Source organism: Triturus cristatus, chromosome 5_2 (assembly GCF_964204655.1).
Source record: "Triturus cristatus chromosome 5_2, aTriCri1.1, whole genome shotgun sequence".
Classification (NCBI taxonomy): domain Eukaryota; kingdom Metazoa; phylum Chordata; class Amphibia; order Caudata; family Salamandridae; genus Triturus; species Triturus cristatus.
In genome coordinates, this window is record NC_140588.1 from 45,004,474 (window position 1) to 45,024,630 (window position 20,157).

At 44.8% G+C, this 20,157-nt stretch overlaps 1 protein-coding gene and 1 long non-coding RNA gene across 4 annotated transcripts in view; one reads left to right on the forward strand and one right to left on the reverse strand.

Moving 5' to 3' along the window:
* Positions 1 to 20,157, forward strand: part of LOC146822634 (uncharacterized) — a 1,280,275-nt gene that overhangs the window by 510,479 nt on the left and 749,639 nt on the right. For all 3 annotated transcript variants that reach the window (XM_085606818.1, XM_085606816.1, XM_085606817.1), the window contains one exon: positions 14,608 to 14,723. In XM_085606818.1, the coding sequence (XP_085462944.1) occupies positions 14,608 to 14,723 (116 nt within the window). The remainder of the gene's footprint in view (positions 1 to 14,607; positions 14,724 to 20,157) is intronic.
* The window catches only part of LOC146822635 (uncharacterized), a 224,138-nt gene that overhangs the window by 5,131 nt on the left and 198,850 nt on the right, over positions 1 to 20,157 (reverse strand). Inside the window, exon 3 of the long non-coding RNA XR_014962072.1 lies at positions 7,041 to 7,208. This is a non-coding gene — a long non-coding RNA (uncharacterized LOC146822635). The remainder of the gene's footprint in view (positions 1 to 7,040; positions 7,209 to 20,157) is intronic.

The window sequence follows — 20,157 nt, forward strand, 5'->3', positions numbered from 1 at the left end:
CTGGTGGATCGGGACAGTCGCTGGAAGCACAGAAGGCCGATTCATCCCCAGCCTCGGAGTTATCATTGCAGGATATCAAGGGGGCGATAGATGGGATGCAATCTTCGATTGGGCGACAGTTCGAGACCCTGGCGCACAAGGTGGACATGATTTTGGTTGATGTCAACTTGATTCGCGCGGACCTGGGCAAAACCAATGAGCGGGTCAAGTCCCTGGACCTCAAGACTACTGGCCTCGCGGACGATGTCTCGGAACTCCAGGCTGAGGTTCGTAAGTTACGAACCGCGAATGACCTCTCCGCCCGCCGGCTCGAAGACTTTGAAGGTTGGGCCCGGCGCAACAATGTGCGCCTTATTGGGGTCCCGGAAACTTCGGAGGAGCTCTCCGTGGATTTACTCGTCGAGGACTTGGTGGTGAATCATCTTGCGCCTAAGGGCCTCGGCAGGTTTTTTGCGGTTGAGCGGGCTCACCGAGTGCCTGGCGGACGGCCTAAGGTGGGAGCCCCCCCGCGGCCGATTGTCGCCCGGATCTTTAATTTTCGGGATCGAGACGCTATCCTGCAAGCATCGAGGGTGACAGGCCCGGTGCCTTTTCAGAATGCCTCTGTGAGCTTTTATCCTGACTTCACCCAGATGGTGCAGAAACAGAGGCAAAGTTTCCTGGGGGTGAAGCGGCGGCTTAGGGAGATGGACCTGAAGTATGCCATGCTTTTCCCCGCCAGGCTACGTGTGGTGTATGAGGATCGGACTTTCTTCTTCGAATCACCGGACATGGCAGGGGACTGGTTGGATGCGCTCCCTCGGCGACAGCCCGGCCGGGACCGCGTGGATGGAGCGGAAGGCGACCGGGATGGACAGAAGTGATACCTCCGGTGTCGGTCTGTTTTGACTCAGCCCCGGACAGTGACTCGCACCCTACTGCAGTAATGGGAGGGCGGCGGGGGGAAGATAGGAGCTCTTTCCTCCCTTGGGGTGCTTTTTGTAGATTTGTTTTTGATAGGGCGACAGGCACACTGCAAGTTGGGGGGGCTTTGTAAGCTGACGCAGGGGTGCAGGGAGGGGGGGGGATTCGGGATGTTGGGGTTGTTGTTGGGGGTTGTTTTTTTCTTGCAAGGCGTAGCAATTGTTGTCAGTATTGTCCGATCGTGGTTCTCCGGGGGGGGGTGGAGGTCTCTTTGTGTTTGGGGATGGGGGATAGGGGCTTAAACATAATTAGCTGGAATGTTAATGGCTTAGGGGATCGTATTAAACGGGGGATAGTCCTGCAATTCTTGAAACAGACCTCGCCAGATGTGGTCCTCCTGCAGGAGACCCACCTTATAGGGAATACATGTTATGCACTTAACAGAAAGGGTTATAAATTCATTGCGCACTCGGGGTTCTCCTCGGGCTCCAGGGGTGCGGGCATACTTGTTAGAGCTTCCCTACCATTTGAGGTTGACTCCACCATCGCTGATGACAGGGGGCGCTTTGTGGCTGTGGCGGGGAGGTGGGAGGGCAGAACGTTGGTATTGGTTTCTGTTTATGTCCCTCCTGCCCTGCAGGCCTCCACGTTTGTTGATCTGGGCAAGGCCTTGTTGGAACTCCCCGAAGGGATGCTAGTGGTGGGAGGAGACTTCAATGCGGTTGGTTCTGGAATGCTCGATAGGTACCCGCCCAGGGACACCGGGGGTGCTCAGAAGTGGCTTCCCGACTTTATAGATACTTTTGGTCTGGTAGACTGTTGGAGGCTACGGCACCCCACTCAGAGACAATATACCTTTCATTCCGGGGCCCACGGGAGTCTCTCTCGGATTGATTACTTGCTCACTCTGGCTGCACACGCCTCATTGGTATCTGAGGCTAGGCACATGGCACGGGGCATATCTGATCATTCGCCGGTGTGGGCCCATCTGGATATTGGCCAGGTGGTGGGGGGCAGGGTGGCTCCCATTAACCCCTGGTACTTTCGTGACCCCAAGTTGCGCAGTGCGTTGCTGAAGACAGTTGATCACTATTTTCAAGATAATCAGGGTTCAGTTGAATCTGCGGTGTCCTTGTGGGAAGCTTTTAAGACTGTATTGAGAGGGGAGGCCCTTTCCTTGGTAGTGGCCGCCAAGTGGCGGAGAGACGCCGAGGTGACACAAGTAGAGGACGAGATAGCGGCTTTAGAAGTGGCCTTGGAAGAGGATGTTGCAACGGCCACACTGCATAATTTGAGCTTGAAGCAATTGGAATATAGGGATCTGGTGACGAACGCTGCCAAGACCCTCAATAGGGAGCAGCAGGGTCGATTGTACGATGTTGGTGATAAGGCTGGGAAATTGCTGGCGTGGTTGGATAAAAAAGAGCGTGTTAATCGAGTGGTGCCGGAGTTGTCGATGGATGGGGGAGAGGTTGTCACTGACCCAGACGGTATAGTTCAGTGTTTCTCGGACTATTTTCGTACGGTATACACCTCGGTTTCGGATAGGCCGACTGAGGACTCGTGTGACCTTCTGCGTGATATCGCTCTGCCCTGCCTTTCTGCCATCGATAGGGATGACCTCAATGGAGATATAACTGTAGACGAAGTGGCGTGTGCTATCCGTGCGTCGCGCTCCGGTAAGGCCTCGGGCCCAAATGGTTTGCCGATTGAGCTGTATAAGCTTCGTCTGGATAAGTTGGCTCCTCACCTGCACGCCATGTTCGTGGAGGCGCGGGTGAATGGGTTTCTTCCGCTCGATCAACGGCTGGCGACGATTGTGGTAATACATAAAGACGGTAAGCCCCGGGACAAGTGTGGCTCCTATCGGCCGATATCACTTCTCAACGCCGAGCCGAAAATCCCTGCTAAGATCCTTGCTAACCGCCTGGTCCGGGTGCTTGGCGACTTGATCCACCCGGATCAGTCGGGCTTTATCCCGCACCGTAACACTGCACTGAATCTTAGACGCCTTCATGGAGTGATTGCTAGGACGGGCACGATGCGAGAGCCGGCTATTGTGGCGTCCCTCGATGCCACGATGGCCTTCGATACGGTGGAGTGGGCATACCTGTGGGCTGTGCTAGCCAAGTTCGGCTTTGGGCCTTGATTTGTAGGCTGGGTGAGGTTGCTCTATGAGGGGCTTGCTAGCGTCGTGGTGAACAGGCGGGCGTCGACACCGTTCGAGCTCGGGAGAGGCACCCGGCAGGGCTATCCCCTGTCGCCGTTGTTGTTCGCCCTTGCTCTTGAGCCGCTGGCGGCGTGGATACGATGGCACCCGGATATACGTGGGATTCGTTGGTCGCCTGACCACGAAGACCGTATTTCACTTTACGCCGACGATATTGTGCTATACCTCGCCTCGCCTAAGAAATCTCTGATAGTGGTTTGTGACGTCTTGACTTCTTTCGGTAGGAACTCTGGTCTTGTCATTAATTGGGGGAAGTCATACTTGTATGTCCTGTGTGGGGATGTCCCGCCTGTCCCGCGCAACTGCTCGATCCAGATAGCCCGGCAGGGCTTTTTGTATTTGGGGATCTATATTTCCACCGACCCCATTTTACGATACGAAAAGAACTTGCTCCCTCCCTTGGCACGTCTGCGACGGGACGTGGCGGGCTGGCGGCGGTTGCCGCTTTCCCTCCTTGGCCGTGCCGCCCTGTTTAAAATGATGACTCTTCCCCGTTTCCTCTATGCCCTGCAGAATACCCTTGACTTGGTCCCGGCCAGTTATTTCCGTGAGGTCGAAAGCCACCAGCGCGCGCTATTGTGGGAAGGGCGTCCGCGCATAGCGATTGCTAAGTTGACGCTTCCGTGGTATGACGGGGGTATCGCGCTTCCAGACATTCGACGTTATTATTGGGCCACTCAGTTGAGCGCGATTAACCATGGTGTATATGGTCCGGCGCTGAGCCCCGGCTACGCCATGGACCGATGGTTGCTGCGTGGGGGTAATTACCACAGAGCGTTGTACTCAAAGTCGTCGGACTTAACCCTTACGGGGCCCACCAGGGTGGCCGTGCATGTATGGAAGGTGGCGACGGATTCACTGGGCTGGAAGGGTAAGCTTACCCTTGCCACCCCTCTGTTTGACTCCGATATTCTGGGAAAGCTTTGGCATACAAAAGGGTTTGAGAAATGGGACCTGATCGGTATATCCAGGGTTGGAGACCTTTTGGTGAAGGGTAGGATAAAGTCATTCGAGGAGCTGCAGAAGGAATATGAGTTGTTTACAGTGACCATGTGTGTCTGTAACGTTGCCACGGCGCCAACGGCCCCGGGGTCCCTCGAGTCAGCTGTCCATCATAGTGGGGGAAATTGCGGGAAGACGTTGCCCACCGCTGGTGTGTGGGGCGGGGCCAAACGGACGGGGCTTCCAGCAGTTCACATGCCTCTTGTTTATAAAGGGTCAGAGCAGTGTCTCTGAGGCAGACCAGGAGAAGGAACCGCCTTGGCACAGGAACTACTCGAGGATTGCGCTCGAGAAAATGAAGGATGCACGACCACCATCAAGGATTACAGCTATTTTTTCAGGGTGGAAATGGGGAGAAGGCACATCTTCTTAACCACGCTCACGAATTATACACGAGGATTGCGCTCGAGAAAATGAAGGATGCAAACACCACCGTCAAGTATATCAGCTAACATTTCAGGGTGGAAATGGGGAGAAGGTACATCTGCTAAGCCACCTCCACGCTCACAAATGTTTTGGCTGATTAATGTGTTACTGAATTTGAGCTTCAACTCGGGCCCTGCTGTATTTAATTTCCGTTCCCTCGCGGATCGCAGAAATTTTGACATTTTCGCGTTCCGTGCGGAACGCGAAAATGTCGAATTGTCGCAATTTCCGCGAGCGGATGGAAATTGTCGCCCACCCCTACTTCCATTGCCGTAGTGTCAGCATGAAAGTTAATAAAATTAGCTAGTGTGTTGGATGCCTTAGCAAGAAGTCCTATTATTGGCTGTTGTTGCAATATAAACATAGGTATTTTTTGAATCTGTGGGGTAAACCACACCTGCTGTAGCTCATGTGGAAGTAGCATGTTCCTTGTAGAATGTGCTGTGAACTTGTGACCAACTGGTTCCACTGGGTTGCTAGGTATACTGAGCTAAAAGTGTAATGGGGGGGAAGGGTGTTGAAGAGACAGAATTTGTTTTAAAAAAGTTAAGGAGTTATGACACAATGTAAGTAATGGCAAACTTTAATTTCCAACTCAGGACTATGTAATAAACTGTTTTTCAGTAATGAAATAAAAAAAATACTGAGGCTAAATATCGGTTTGGACTCCCGTTTTTTTCGCGATTGGTCCACGATGATCGTGAAAACATTGAGAACACGCAGAGACAGGAACCTCGTTTTGAAAGAGAGGGAAATGATTAACAGATGCTAACCATTCCAGATCCAATAACCTAAAATAAAGGACATGACTTGGCAGTTCAGGCTGGACTGTTCCCATGAGGAACAGGGTCAAGGCTGATTTGCATATGGCTGGGTCTGAACTGGGGTGGCGAAGTGAGCTAAGGAACGATGATGGATTCAACCCAGATCTGTGACTGTGGGTGAGTGTATGAAAAGTTTCAGCGCTCCATCCATCATCTCATTATGTTTTCTTTGTTCACCCTAAATTGGCTGGTTATGTCCAGACGTGGGTCTCTTGCTCACTTTGCCACTGGATTCAAGCTGGCTGATGGAGGGTGTTACTCCAAAACCAGTCCCAGGATGCTTGTTTCTGGTCCAGGGAAGACTTGGCTTGGCAGTTTGCGCTGTACTGTCCCCACAAGGAACAGGATCAAGCCTGACTTGCACATGGCTGGGTCTGAACTGGGGTGGCGAAGTGAGCTAAAGAACTAATACTGTAGTCGTACTTGTTAAGTATGTATTAGGAAGTGTTTGTCAATGTGGTTTTTAAATTATATGACCAGTTTACATATACGTAGATGGTGAGATATGGTTTTTGTTGTTGCAGATGATTATATGTACAACAAGACTCTTGAGTTTACTTAAAGATGCAGAGAACTATATATTTTTTGACAGATGGCCTTAAGGTGTATATCTATTATGAAATCACATATATGTTTACATGGTGATCTATGTTCTTTAAGCCTGTTGGAAATTTCATGTATATGGTGAGGGTGGTGTATTTCTTTAAACATACTATGTTTAAAATTGAGGGGGGTTAATAGTGCAGAATGTCTCTTGAGAGTTCTTGTGCTAGCTTCACTTGGCGTGTAACTTTTCTTTGAGAAATGCTGAATATATGGTTTAAAGACACAGGAAATATTTGCAAAATAATGTAAGTATGCCATTAAGAAAAGGTTTTGTGCTTTGAAAAAGTGAGACTTGCTGTTTTTAGTTTTAGAAACTTATTGATGCATGTGCAAGCTAAGTAGCAGAGCAGTGTATGCTCTTAAAGGGCCAAGTACACAATTACATATCAAGTGTCATATCTAGACTTATTCAATCACCCTGGCACTACACATGCACTTATCCAATCATGCAGGCACTAATTATGTACTCATTGAACTATGCAGGCAGGCAACACCCATGCATTCATCCAAACACCCAGATAGTAGAAATATAGTCATGTGAATACACAGGTACTAACTATGCAGATATGGGACCACTGGTGTAGTTCCTACATACTCAGGGAATCATGTAGGTACTACCTGTATTCTGAGGGAATCACCTAGGCACTATCTATGCACTTATCCAATCATCCAGGGAGTATTGTTGTACCCACAGACAAACACATTTATCTACAAGTTTTAGTGAGGAGTATTTACTTTTTTAGAACTATCTGGTGAATTATATATGTAACCTGTCACACACTTTTCAACAAAAAAATAAGAACACTCCCATTTATCTATCTTGAACATTCTTTAAGAGGAGTTCATAGTGAGCAGATATCTTGAAGATTCTTTAAGAGGAATTCACAGTGAGCAGATTTGCATAATGCACAATATGTTACAAGACATTGTCAAGGGGTACAAATAAAAAATATTCTTGCAGGACTGCGTCCATGCTTACGAACTATAAACATACCATAGCAATAGAGTAAGAGCAGCAAAAAAGCAATTCCAGGCTGAAGTACCCTCACCTTCAATTGCAGCCACAGCAACACTGTGGCTGAGAGTCCCTTCAGAGGTCCAATTTCAACTTCAAAATTTGGCTCCACACTTTTCCTCAGTATCCTTGGCATCGTACTGCATGGATTGTGGAGTTGTAGTGAGTGCTGGAGAGCAATCCATAATAGCCCTCCGCAATGCTACAAAGAATCATAAATGTTAATTTATTTTTATTTTTGGCCCTTTATAGTTTTTCTACATGAGCAGGCTTTTTATTATCTTACAAAATAGATATCTAATATCTGTGTGTTGTTCATTTTATTATCTTCTAATTTATTGAAACACTACTTACATATAACTCGTCATATGGACAAGTCAAAGTGTTCCTCTACAAATAAATATACAGCTAATTGTTGCCAGTTATCATTATTTACTTTTTCACTTTTTAAGTACAAGTCAACAGTCTGTGTTAGAATCTTCTAGTGAATGCGTTGTCAACATATACAAACATACTCTGTTGTTTCAGAGCACACTGTTACATTTTGTAATCTCTTCTTCAAAACTATACACTGTAATATCTGTGTCCTGTTCTGCAACTCCTCCTCTTAACAACTCTTCATTTTTCCTAAAATCCTGCTCAGGACCAAAGACACAAAACTACACATCATCACAAACCTTTTCTACATCTGCCACAGAAAGACGTAAAAGTGCTCTATTCATTTCTCCTAAACATAAAGCAGAAGTTGACACATAGTACAGCCTCATAACTAAAGTTCACATTGTTGAGTGTTATACAGCTAACATCCTGAAATGGAGAAAAGTGCTTTGGCACACTTTGTTTGATAAACAAGCTAGTCAGTGTCCCTGCAAATCTGTATGCTTTCTAATCTTGCAAAGATCCAATCCTTGTAAAGCACTTATTTTGACTTTTAAACATAACCTTGGAAAGCTACGTAGAAATGTCCTTAATATATCAATGGATTGCTGTTGAATACTACAAACCGTACTACAATTCCATTTCTATACAGGTGCGCAACGATGGGGAGCACCACCTCCCCATGGCACCTTTGCTTACAAATGCGAGGGGCCACAGGCACCGCCACCTCCCCGGGGCAACGATGTGTAAATGATGCAGGCGCGCTCGGCCCCCCGCTGCCCCAGGGACCGCCACCTCCCTTGGGCACAACCATTAAATATAATTATTTTTAAAAAACAAAGTGAGGGAGGACCTATGCCCCCCCCAACATAGCCCTGGATTGGGGTCAGTTGCGGACCCCCGGCCCTGTGGACCACCAGCCCCGGAGAGCACCAGCTCCCTGGGGCTATACAGAATTGAATGGGCAGCTGCCCTGCAAGCAATAGCCAACATTGTGCAGGAACACAGAAAGACATCTGGGATAGACTCATCCTATGAACAGAAATCGATGCAGTCAGGCTCAATGTCCTCACAGGGAGATGACGCAGACCTCCCCATTATCACGCCACACACAGCAGATGACCAAATGTGATATCCTTTTGATATGCAACACCAAAGGGACTGAGAGAGAGGGAGGGGCGAGATACACTAACTCGGTGGGAGAGATAGGGTCCCTTCACTTACAGGTTGCCTCTTGCAGGGTTCGGTGTCCACTGGTTCAATATTGCACCAACTATTATGTATTGTGCCGGTCTCACACAGGACTAATTCATTCCTCCTGGCCCACACCTCACAGAATAGCTCTTACAGGCTATCTGAGGGATAGACTCACTTTGGAGTTGGTTGAGATGCATAGTTTGGATGGCTGGTCGTTGCAATGCTGCCCTTCGGTTGGGGAGTTCAAAGTTAGAGGCTGTTTATGGCCACAAGTTTTCTCTACAATCGTTAATGTTTTTTTCTTCTTGTGTGTTGCTGTGAGGCCCGCTTGCTACATTATGACCCGGGGAGATATGGGGAGGGGGTCCACTGGCCACAAAGTACTACTGCAATAAGTACAATAAGATATGGCTGAACACTGACAAACATTGACATTTATGTCCTTGAACATTAGGGTATTGGGCTCAGCCAACAAAAGACATAATGTGCACAGACTAGGAGTACAAATTGCTATGCTTCAGGAAACACACATGGTGGGAGTTGAGATAGATAAGAAGAGACATAGGTGGAGGGGCCTGCTCTATGCCACTTCCTATTCGGCTTATGCTCGAGGTGCACTGCTATGGATTAGAGCGGGAGTCTCCTTTGAATACACCCGTTCAGTGATAGACAGGGAGCTTAGATTTGTTTTAGTGGAAGGAAGACTAGCTGGGAAAGGAATAGTACTAGGTTCTCTGTATGCCCTGAATCAGGACCAACTCACCTTTTTAAACTCCTGTTCCACCCACTTGGCAACTCTTCTGACAGACAACTTGATGATTGGAGTCAATTTTAAAAGTGTGTTGGATGTGTCACTTGATCGCTCCATGCCCCCACTGACAGGTACAGGAGCGGGCAGGTTGGCAGGTGGGTTGAGAGAGTGGCTTGACCACTGGAAATAGGTGGAAGTTTGGAGGATACAACATGCTGAGGAACAAGTGTTTTCCTATTCACACATCCACTGCCTCCACACCCTGATAGATCGACTTGTATTCTCTCAGGAGACTTACCTAACATGCCACACACTTGGAATACCTAGGGTGTATTCTGTCCAACCCCAGCCCTGTGCTTGGGGTTTAGACCAATGGGAGAGCGCCCGCTCACTACGACGTGGCGGCTTGACCCTGCCTCCCTGGGGGATGCACAGTATCGTAATACGCTGGCACAGGCCATTGCAGAATATTTTGCACAGAATCCAGACACGGCAACCACGGGGCTCTGGGAATCGGAGGCCTTTAAGGTGGTGATAAGGGGCCGTTGCATCGGAATGTGGGTTGGAGCCCAGAAGAACTGAAAAGGGAGCTTCAGGAACTCGAAGAACACCTGCAAACATTCAACAGGAGTTTGGTAACTCAGGAGGGAGTACTGGAGCAACTCAGAGTCGAGAGAGAAGTATAAATCCACACTAGAGAAGCTGCGCAGTCATTACTATAAGCAATATACAGCTAAAACGCATGCGCAGGAGGCCAAGGCAGGACGGCTCTTGGCATGGCTTATTAGACCAGACACACAGGGAGCCCCAATCACACACGTGAGATGGGAAGATGGTTGATCGCTACATTCTCCAATGGCTATTAACAAGGAATTCTATGACTGCTATACACTGCTGTATGCTGCCTTCCACCACTCCCATGCGGAGTGCTTCTTGTCCACTGTAACATTAGCCTCTTTGTTGGAGGGTAATCGCAAGGGATTGGGGGACCTATAACAGAATGGGACTTAAAGGAGGTGATTAAAGACATGGCTAGGGGTAAGACACTGAGTCCGGATGGTCTCCCGGCGGAGTTCTATGCAACGTATGCTTGGACACTGACCACTCGACTCGTGAAATGTATGCAGAGACACGGAAAAGTGGCAGGCTTCCAGAATCCACCAAGGATGCTGTGGTTATTCCACTCACCAAAACTAAGACACAGGGAGCAAGAGTTACTGAGTTCTGCCCCCTCTCAATGCTAAGCACTAATTTTAAAATCCTCATCAAGATCCTGTCATTTTGCATTCTTTCACATATGCAGCTTCTCATCCATGTAGACCAAAGCATCTTTATCCCCACATGTAACACATCTCAGAATCTTAGGAGGCTTTATCATGTAATTTATTTATTTTAATTTTATTTTAAGGATCTATACAGAGCATGACTGCCCCAGCAACGGGGCCTTCCAGCCCTACCCAGGTACACAAACTAAAGACAGCAGCAGAAACAGGTGGATTAAGCTGGGAATCTCACGTCTGAGCATACCCGAGTGGGACGGGTATGCTCAGACGTGGGTCCCATGCTCTCCATTCCACTGGAATCAAGCTAGAAGAGGGGTGAAACCCCGAAACCAGTCCTAGGATGCTTGCTTCCAGTCCAGGGAGGACCTAGCTTAGCAGTTCGGGCTGGACTGTTCCCATGAGGCACAGGGTCAAGACTGCTTTGCATATGGCTGAGGTCAAACTGGAATGGCATGGTGAGCAAAAAAACGATGGATTTAGGCCCAGATCTCTGTACTGGGGTGAATGTATGACATTGTTCTGCATTCTGTCCATAAACTGTTGTTTTTAGGTCTCGCCTGATCCAGCGGATGTGCTGGTCTGGCCGAGACATTTTGTATGCAGATTTTCCAAGTGCTGCCTGTGGCCTAAAGCTTGCGTGCACGTGAGTGTGCACGCGCGCAGCCGCCATGTGTCTTACTCCGCCGTGCTTGATCGCGTCCGCGATCACTTTCGCGGGCTACGCGGCCGTGTCATTTTCACGGCCGCGCGGCCAATGCTTGTTACCTTTTGGACTGGTCCCGAATACCATCTACTTTGAATGGTTTTGCTCTTATTTAGGTTGCTTCAGGTCATTCTATCAATTCCTGAAAATCCCACATTAAGCCTACCCTTTTTTCCCTGAATACATTCATTCCTTTTAGTAACCCATTCATATTGGGGTCACTCTCTAGTCAGATCTATTGGGTACAACGCGGCGTCACCCATACACTAATGGCTGCCGCATTAGCACCTTGAACATGTGACATGTGACATGACAAACATCGCCGGATTTATTACCTCGCTTCCTTCGTGGCGATCGAGGTTCAGATGGCGTCAAGTTGCTGATGCCCCCATAGTCTGGATCATCGTGTGGACATTTTTAAAGTAAGCTCTTTTCTTCTTTTTTCCAGTGCTTATCAAATAATATCAGATTAGGCTTTCACGCATTTATAATCTTTTTCATTTATTGCCGTACTTTGGACACACGCACCGCGCTGTGAGGGCATACAGCATGCTTTCCATTCCATTAGCCCATTCTGGATTGTTGTTACAGTCTTTGTTGGTGCCCATTAAGTGTCTGTCCAGGCACATACCATCCACTGACAGTGCAGAGTATATGTCATGTTGTTTGTATGAACACTACTATTCTCTTAGGTCCTCCTGCAGTAACGGACATTCCATGATGTGCTCATATGCACCATTTGGCGAGTGCACACAGCCTGTATTCTGTCTTATGAACCCACATCACCACCCACCTTCCGATATACACTCGGTGCATAAGCACGTACCATATAAACATGGCGATGCTGCTAGTGCACTGTCAGTCAAAAAAGGCTTGAGCTGAAACGAGTCCAGTTTGTTTGGTGATTCGGTAAATAAACCAAGTCTCTTCACCTCTAACGTGAGTGTGGTCTCTTCATTCTTTGGAGTTTTGAGCTTTATATATATATATATCCACACATCCACACAGCAAAGCCCCTTCTGGACAGCTGGCACCCGTGGAAAGTGGCGTACACGCCAGCGGAGCAGCTGGCAACCTTCAGTTTCCAATGTCCAAATTTACGTACGCTCTCAGGCTTCAAAAACAACACTTCCAAGTGAAAATGCGACCAGGTTTATTTCACAAAATAAACCTGGTCGCATTTTCACTTGGAAGTGTTGTTTTTGAAGCCTGAGAACGTACGTAAATTTGGACATTGGAAATATATATATATATATATATATATATATATATACATATATATATATATATATATATATATGTATATATGAAATACCTTTGCACGGGATTACACTTTTGTTAATCAGAACAATGACTGACCGCCTTATCAGTAGAACAAGAACACCACCTCTCTCATCACTCATTCGATCAATCAATCAATTCCTTTATTCGATCTTACACATGAGATCATAAAAGTACATACAATGACATGATTATAACACAGCATAAGTCCCAATAGTTAAAAAGATACTCCCGCTCAATTTATTGTAAAATCCATTTCATCTCTGTATATTGTCTAGTTAATAATTATTTAAAACATTAAACATAAAAAAAGTAGGAATTTAAAAAGACAATCCCGTTTCTAGTTATGGGCCCGCTTGCTTCCTTTTTTTCAGACATGCCCATAAGAATGATGCGACTGAGAAGCATTACAAAAGGATTCTGAAGAGATTTAAGGAAGTACAATGCTACGTGACAAAATTTGAAATTATTACGTTTATAGATCGGGACAATAAAAATGTGTCTTTCCTGACGATAAAAACCACAGAAAAATAAAACATGATGATCATTTTGTGGCGAATGATTATCGCACGGGCACAAGGAAAGTTCATACTGTTAGAATTTCTTCCCTGGGTATCCTACCATCAGCAGAATCAAATTTAGGTGGAATCTTAAGATAAATTTATGATGTGGCAGTGTAACGTCAGCCAGGTAAAAGTATCCTCCCTCCTCCAGAGCTGGAGTTAGTTCATACATACGAGCCGACTGCCTTTGAAAATTTCTTTCCCTTCTCAGATATTATGCCCGCAGCATGAATGTATCAGCCAATTTCCGCTTTGATATGGTCTTGCAGGTGGATGGATCCTTAAAAAGGTGATTTAAACCAATATCCTTTAATTCCGACTCTACGTACTTTAACCACCTAATCCTGCTGTAGTTATCTGATTTTAAAATATTATTTATTATATTTTGCGTGAGAGGGACTGTGTCCCTACGCCAGATAGAAAGCCACAGCAGGAGTGGTGCCATTTTGATACAGACCACAATGTAAGGTAAAGCCAGCTCTATGTGAAGAATATAGTTAGAATAGGACTCATTCATTTCTAACCTTTGGAGAATACACTGTATTAAATGCATTTTAGCTCAACTCCAGTACAACCTTAGCCTATAGATGAATTTTTGTCAACAGTCCAGCTGTCCCTAAAAGAAAATAGTTAATGGACACACACTCATTAGAACACTCCATTACTGCACTTTCTACACTAGTGCACCACTAACTTTGATTCTGATTACATTATGCGAATACATGAGGCCAAAAGTACACACATATATGTGGACTTTCCAATTAGTAAAGGATGGAGCAAAATTACGTTGCACCAGCCGCGGTCTGTGCAGGTAACAGCGGTGGGGCCGGGTAAGGGGGGATTTTGAGGGACGATGCCAAGGGAAAATGAACTAATTATTTAATTTTCTCTTGGCATCATCCCTCGAAATCCCCCCTTATGCGGCTCCACAGCCCCACCGCTGTTACCTGCACGGCCCACAGCTGCGTTACGCTATGTTTCTTGGCCTAAATAAAGTACTTTTCAACTTTGACACTGTTTTGATTTTGGGTAATATCATTCCAGAGGAAACATTGCTGCCAAAATGTACACATTAGGGTTGAAAAGCATCAACATCACTTTCAAGGTCTACTCATACCATGAAGAGATGAATGTCACCTGCATGGAGTTACCATTGCCATGTGATCTGGATCTTTCCAACTGTGAGAAAAAAACTGAACAAATGCAATGACCACATTTCATGTTCATGAGAACAAAAACAGTCTCCTAGGCTCATACTAATTAAATCTCACTTGAACGTATTTAATTAATAACTAGCTAAACAATTATTTTCACATAACTGAAGTATGCAATAGCATTACGTTTCTTCATTGTGAGTACTAAGGTCTTGGAATATAGTATAAACTGATTGATTGCTAATGCTTAGTGTTTTGAAAATTTATTTCTTTATATTTTTCTTTGTGCAGTCTCTCTCTTCCACCACTTGTGACTAGACGAGGCCTCTACTTAGCTTCTGTTCTTCAGGACATTAGAGGAAAAGCTCTAGATTTCAGCTGGGAGGACATGATCGGTGAAGAGGAAGGTAAGTTTGCGTAACATAACGTAAGGTAAGATAACATAACAATATACACAAAATAACTTAATTATTAAGCCATTTTATCAAGCAGAAATGTGTTGGATTTAATTGGAATCAAGCGAAGAGAAACCTTTAACACACTTCTGTCCTGATTCAGAGGTGGGTGTTAATTAAAATTCTTCATATTTCTGGGGTCTGTTAAATTTGGATAGTAATCCACAGGTCGAACTTCCTCCACTATAGAAATATTATGATGGAGGAAATTCCACAGGTGGACTCTCCTTTGAGTTTAGCGCTTTCTCCAAAGCATCTGAGTATTTTCTATTACCACTTAACTTTATATCAGGCTTTGAGCGGTTTCACTCCATTAGAGGTAATTTAAGACATCTCTTTGCCTCAGTGTTGGTTTCTTAAATAGCTGATTAGCTAGAGTAGCAGTATTTTAACACCTTAGACAGTGGCAAATGGTTGCTTTTATGGGAACTTTAAATGTAGGAGCATTTGCTGACATTGCTGCAGTCAACAACAGAACAGAGTACAATGACAACACAAAGTAACATCACAACAAAAACATAACAAGGCACAACAAACCACAAAAACTCAAAACTGATTGTAATACAAACACCACTGGACAACACAACAATAACACAGTGCCATAATCTAGCACAAAAATCATGATGGCACAAAACGGTTCAACAAATCGCCTATACAACAAAGTGCAATGCAACAAATAGGCACCTATATTCTCGTCACACATTATTTGCTCCAAGCACTACCTTATGTTAGAGCTTTTGGAGTTTAAATCAGTGCACTAATTATCGTGTGCAGAGTAAATATCCTGCTCTTTAATTCACAAGTGTACATTACCTTAGGTCTATTACCACTAAAAATAAATTGCTATGACCTGTTAAAGTGTGTTTTTCTGAATTAGGCTATTTATACCTAGGCCTCAACACCACCATGTCTAAGATGAATGCTGTGTCATGATGTTCATATTGTGGTTTTTTTTTCGGCATCACACTATGTGCAACAAGATGTATATTGTGTTTTTTATTGAATGACACTGTTCTTGAAGAGCCAGCAGTAATAATTTTGTAACAGTTTCCAAGGATCTTCTGCTTGCACATGGTTATGCATTGTTTTGGTAACTAGTTTGTTCTGACACCTCAAGACGACACTCGCCCCTTCTTCCGAACAATATGCATTTAGTGGATTAGTGCTAAGGCGATAGGGCTATGTGAAGTGGAATAATGTAAAACTGTGACTTGTTGGAACAATAATAATACCATGCTGATTTTGCAGTTTTGTATTTTCTTATTCAAGACAACTGCAAATAAACATTTGAATTTGGGGGTGAACCAAGACACTTTTTTCCTTTTACTAGGATTTCCTACTGATTATGCTGCACTTGTGATAGATTCTTAGTCTATTTCTGAGTTTGCCTGTCATAATGCATTGTTCCTATTAGTGAGAGCCTTCATGGCAATGGCTTTATGCATTTAAAAGAGGCTGCTTCTGCATTCCATTACATCTATATTGTACTTTTACATTTTTGTTTTAAACCTTTATGGTTTTTCTTCATTCCGCTCTAGAACTCACTTATTGAGCAAGTCCTTTTCTTATTGACTGTATTTTGAAATGCTGTTTTGAACCTTGCCTCTGGGATACATTGCCTCATGATTTGAGGTTAACACCATCTCCCAGAATCAGGCTGTGCCATTGTGATTAGGCCTGGGCGAAGCACTACGCTACGCTCGCGTAGTTTGCGAAGTTCGCGCTACTTCGCACTACGCGAACTGCACGTAGCACAGTGCGAACACGCGTAGCGTAGTGTTGCGTAGTGCTGCGGTCATTTTTTGCTTGCTCGCGGTCCTCAACATCAAGTTGGCGACCGCGAGCAAGCAAAATGACATCCTGGCGAGACTTTTTCCTTGTTCGCGATCGCGAGCATGGAAAATAAACCTCCCGGCGAGATTCCCAACGCGAGAAGGTCAGGTTTCTCATTGCGAGGGGTCGCGTATGCTCGCGACCGCTCGCGATGAGAAACTACCAGTTCGCGTTGAGAAAGCTGCAGCTCGAGTAAAAATCTACTCGAGCAGCAGAAAACTACAGCTCGCACTGTGCAAGATGCCATTTTCAATGATTGCACAGTGCCGGTTGCTTGTCCGCACTGTGCAATCATTGAAAACAACATCTTGCACAGTGCGAACATGTTACTTCGCAGTTCGCGAAGTGCTACGCGTAGCTCGCGTAGTGCGAACTTCACTTTGCGTAGCTTCGCGAAGTGCTACTTCGCGAACTACGCCCACCCTTAATTGTGATACATATTTTCTAAGAGTACAGTGTACACCCAAACTTAGTTACACCAAGTATATATATAATAGCACCAGTCAAAAATGTTTTGTTTCCAGCCACTATTGTCTTCACATGGACAACTGTGTTGTAAAGCATAGTTCCTGATATGTCATTATCAGCCTGTTTATGTAATTTTGTGAGATGTGCAGAGGCTGAGAATCACAAATCAGGACAGTTTTGCTGTACATTATTTGTGTTCTTAAAGGTACCCAATCATATAAACAGAACTGTGATTTTATGCAAACTTCTTTACCTTGAGACAGCACTCCACATTTGAAATGAAGGGGTCTTTATAGCAGGACCTGTGTACACTGTTTGCCCACTACTAGTCATGGCCTAATCAAACTTGAAAATAATCTTAAATCACACAAAGGTTTGGTAATGTGACGTTCATCAAACGCTGAAACGATTTTCTATGATTGGAGTTGAAGAGATTTCTAACTCTGAATCTGCCCTCCTAACCTTTCATAAGAGCAAAATTATGTTTTGACCTTCTTGCATGCATTGTAATACATATGAAACTGAAGGTGGTTCAACCTCTAAGGTAGGATGGCCCAACTTTACTAAAACTGAGCAGTGTCAAGCAACTTTTGAATGCAAAAGTACTTTTCCGTTCGAGTGCTGACACAACAGCAGCACTGAAACAGAACTGCCTCGCTTAGCATGAAACTCTTGATAATTTATGTAAAGTGGGCATAAAGGTGTGGGAACAGCGCAGAAACCCATACGATTCCAAGACAAGCCTGATAAACTAAAGTGTTGAGACCTAGCTTTGGATGGCCCCGTGTATATATATTACTTCTGTGCCATATCGTAGTTCTGCTGTATCAGACCCTTGATATTTTAAACAGTTGTTAGTCATAACATCTCTATTTCTTTGTACGGGCGATGGCTGAGTCGGACCTATCATGGGTGTTAGGCTATTTATGTTGTTTACCACAGACTCTTGATGGGGCCGGGCCTCATCCTTTTGATGTTGTATCAAGCTACCTGATCTCTCTGGAGAACCATAGTTCAATTGAGATATCTGAGGTATTGTTGCTGTACTATCTTCAACCGAGGCAGGGTTTCGCAAACATTTCCCTGATTTGTTATCCTTTTGATGTTGTATCGAGATACTTGACCTTTCTGAAGAGTCATGGTTTGCTGGAGCTATCGGATGTATTGTTACTTTACTCTCTTAAATAGAGGGGGTGTTTCTCAAACTTTTCAAATAATTTTTGTCATTGAGAAAGTAGAGCTTTTTCCTTTCTGCTGATCCCTTGCAGACCTGGGTCCGTATTTTCCCTCCCTCCTCATTAGACTTAATTGTATAGTAGTTGTACTTGAACCAGGAATTTCTACTATGCTGTTTTTTATCTTGCTTCTAGCTCTGCATTGTTTTTTCTTCTGTATTTTACTCATTAGAAATGGTGGAGAAAATGGTTGGAGATCATCTTCCGCCTCTTCCTTCTTACCTAATGTATCAGTATTTTGACTTTGAGTCTCTGTTCTGCCGTTCATACCCCTACTGTTATCTAGTTAACCTGTTTTCTCCATTAATTGCGCCAGCAACATGGTGTTCTTATTGCCACCTGAGATTTGCAGATTTCCTTTTGTGTCTTCAATTAAAGTGGTCTGGAATTGTTGCCAGTTTACTAATCAGTGATGCACAGGTGCAGTCTATATGCAATGTTGCTGCTTCTGTTTTTCCTCAAGTTATTAGATTGTTTAAAGAGGCCAGTTTCTGATCGATTCCCGAGACTGATTTTGCCATGACATCAAGAAGGTCAATTTGAACGTTAATGGTATTTGATTGGTAAGTCAGGGCTTCTAGTGTGAATTGTGGGGTTCTGAAGAAAATATCCCAAATAACCCCTGATTTAGTATTTGACACTGACGGAAAGTCTTGCTCTTGAAAATAATCAGGGTTGCCCGTCCTCGGGGTCTTACTTGTACATAGTGGACCCAGTTGTTTTTTGTTTTAACTTGTATGGGCTGCGAGCTGTTGGCCGAATAGCTATTTGGGCATGGCTTACTCCAGAGGTAAAGACTGTCTTATTTTGATAACGTTTCTGCAGTTTTCCAATGGTTCAGTCTTTCTGGAGTTGAACTACAGCAATACGTCACTTCCTTTAACGTGCTGAATTAAGCATCTGAATTAAATTGCAGTAAATTCTTAGTACCACTAGTGTGTAATTGTTGTTGCTCCAATTGACCGCATGCCACTTGGCATGGTTGATTTGTTTGGGGAACGTAATTCATTAATTTCCAAGCATTGTTATGATCATTAATAATTTTTACGTTCACTTAAAGTGGCGGTTGAGCACCTGATCTCAGCAATTGTCTTTGAGAATTTCATGGAGTCATTTGGGGTGAACATAAACCAGTTGAGGGCTGTGGTGAAAGTGGCCATAGTGAAAGCATAACCAAATCTGTTATAGGACCCCATTGAGAGACTTAGTTTACTGCCAGCTCACATGTAGGCCCATCTTTGGAGGGATCCATGATGCTACTACCTTGATCTGAGAGTGTGGGTTTTGCACCAATAGTTGGTGTAATTGGTGCTGGGAGGGTACATGTGTCTTCATCCATAGTCAACATTTCCCCAACTGGATCTTTCAAGAAGTCAAACTTATGCAGAATTTTACTCCACTTTTCAAATTTCCATACCACAGGTAAAATTAATGACTGACTCTCTCTGTTTAAATGTGTTTTAACATTTTTACAGTTGTCAGTGATTGAAGTTTCTTCTTGCTCCTTATGGGCAGGAATGGCATTCTTTCTCGGCTTGATAGCATGATCACATAATCCTTAAGTGTTCCTATCCCCGGTTTTATTTATGGTTAGTGTTGTGGCCCCTGAAAATCCAAGGCAGCTGAACACATTGGTGGCGTATTTGATGACAATTTTTTAAGAAACGTTCCCAATTTCAGCTCCTTGGTAATGTCTTTTAATACTTCGCATTATTGGCCATAAAGCAAACATTATTGGCCATAGAGCACAGTACCTGGCTCCACCACACCACCCCTGCAATATTCGCTGCTGTATTCCAGGAGGGGGGCGCGAGCATGCCAGAATTTTCAACGTACGCCAAACCAGGAAA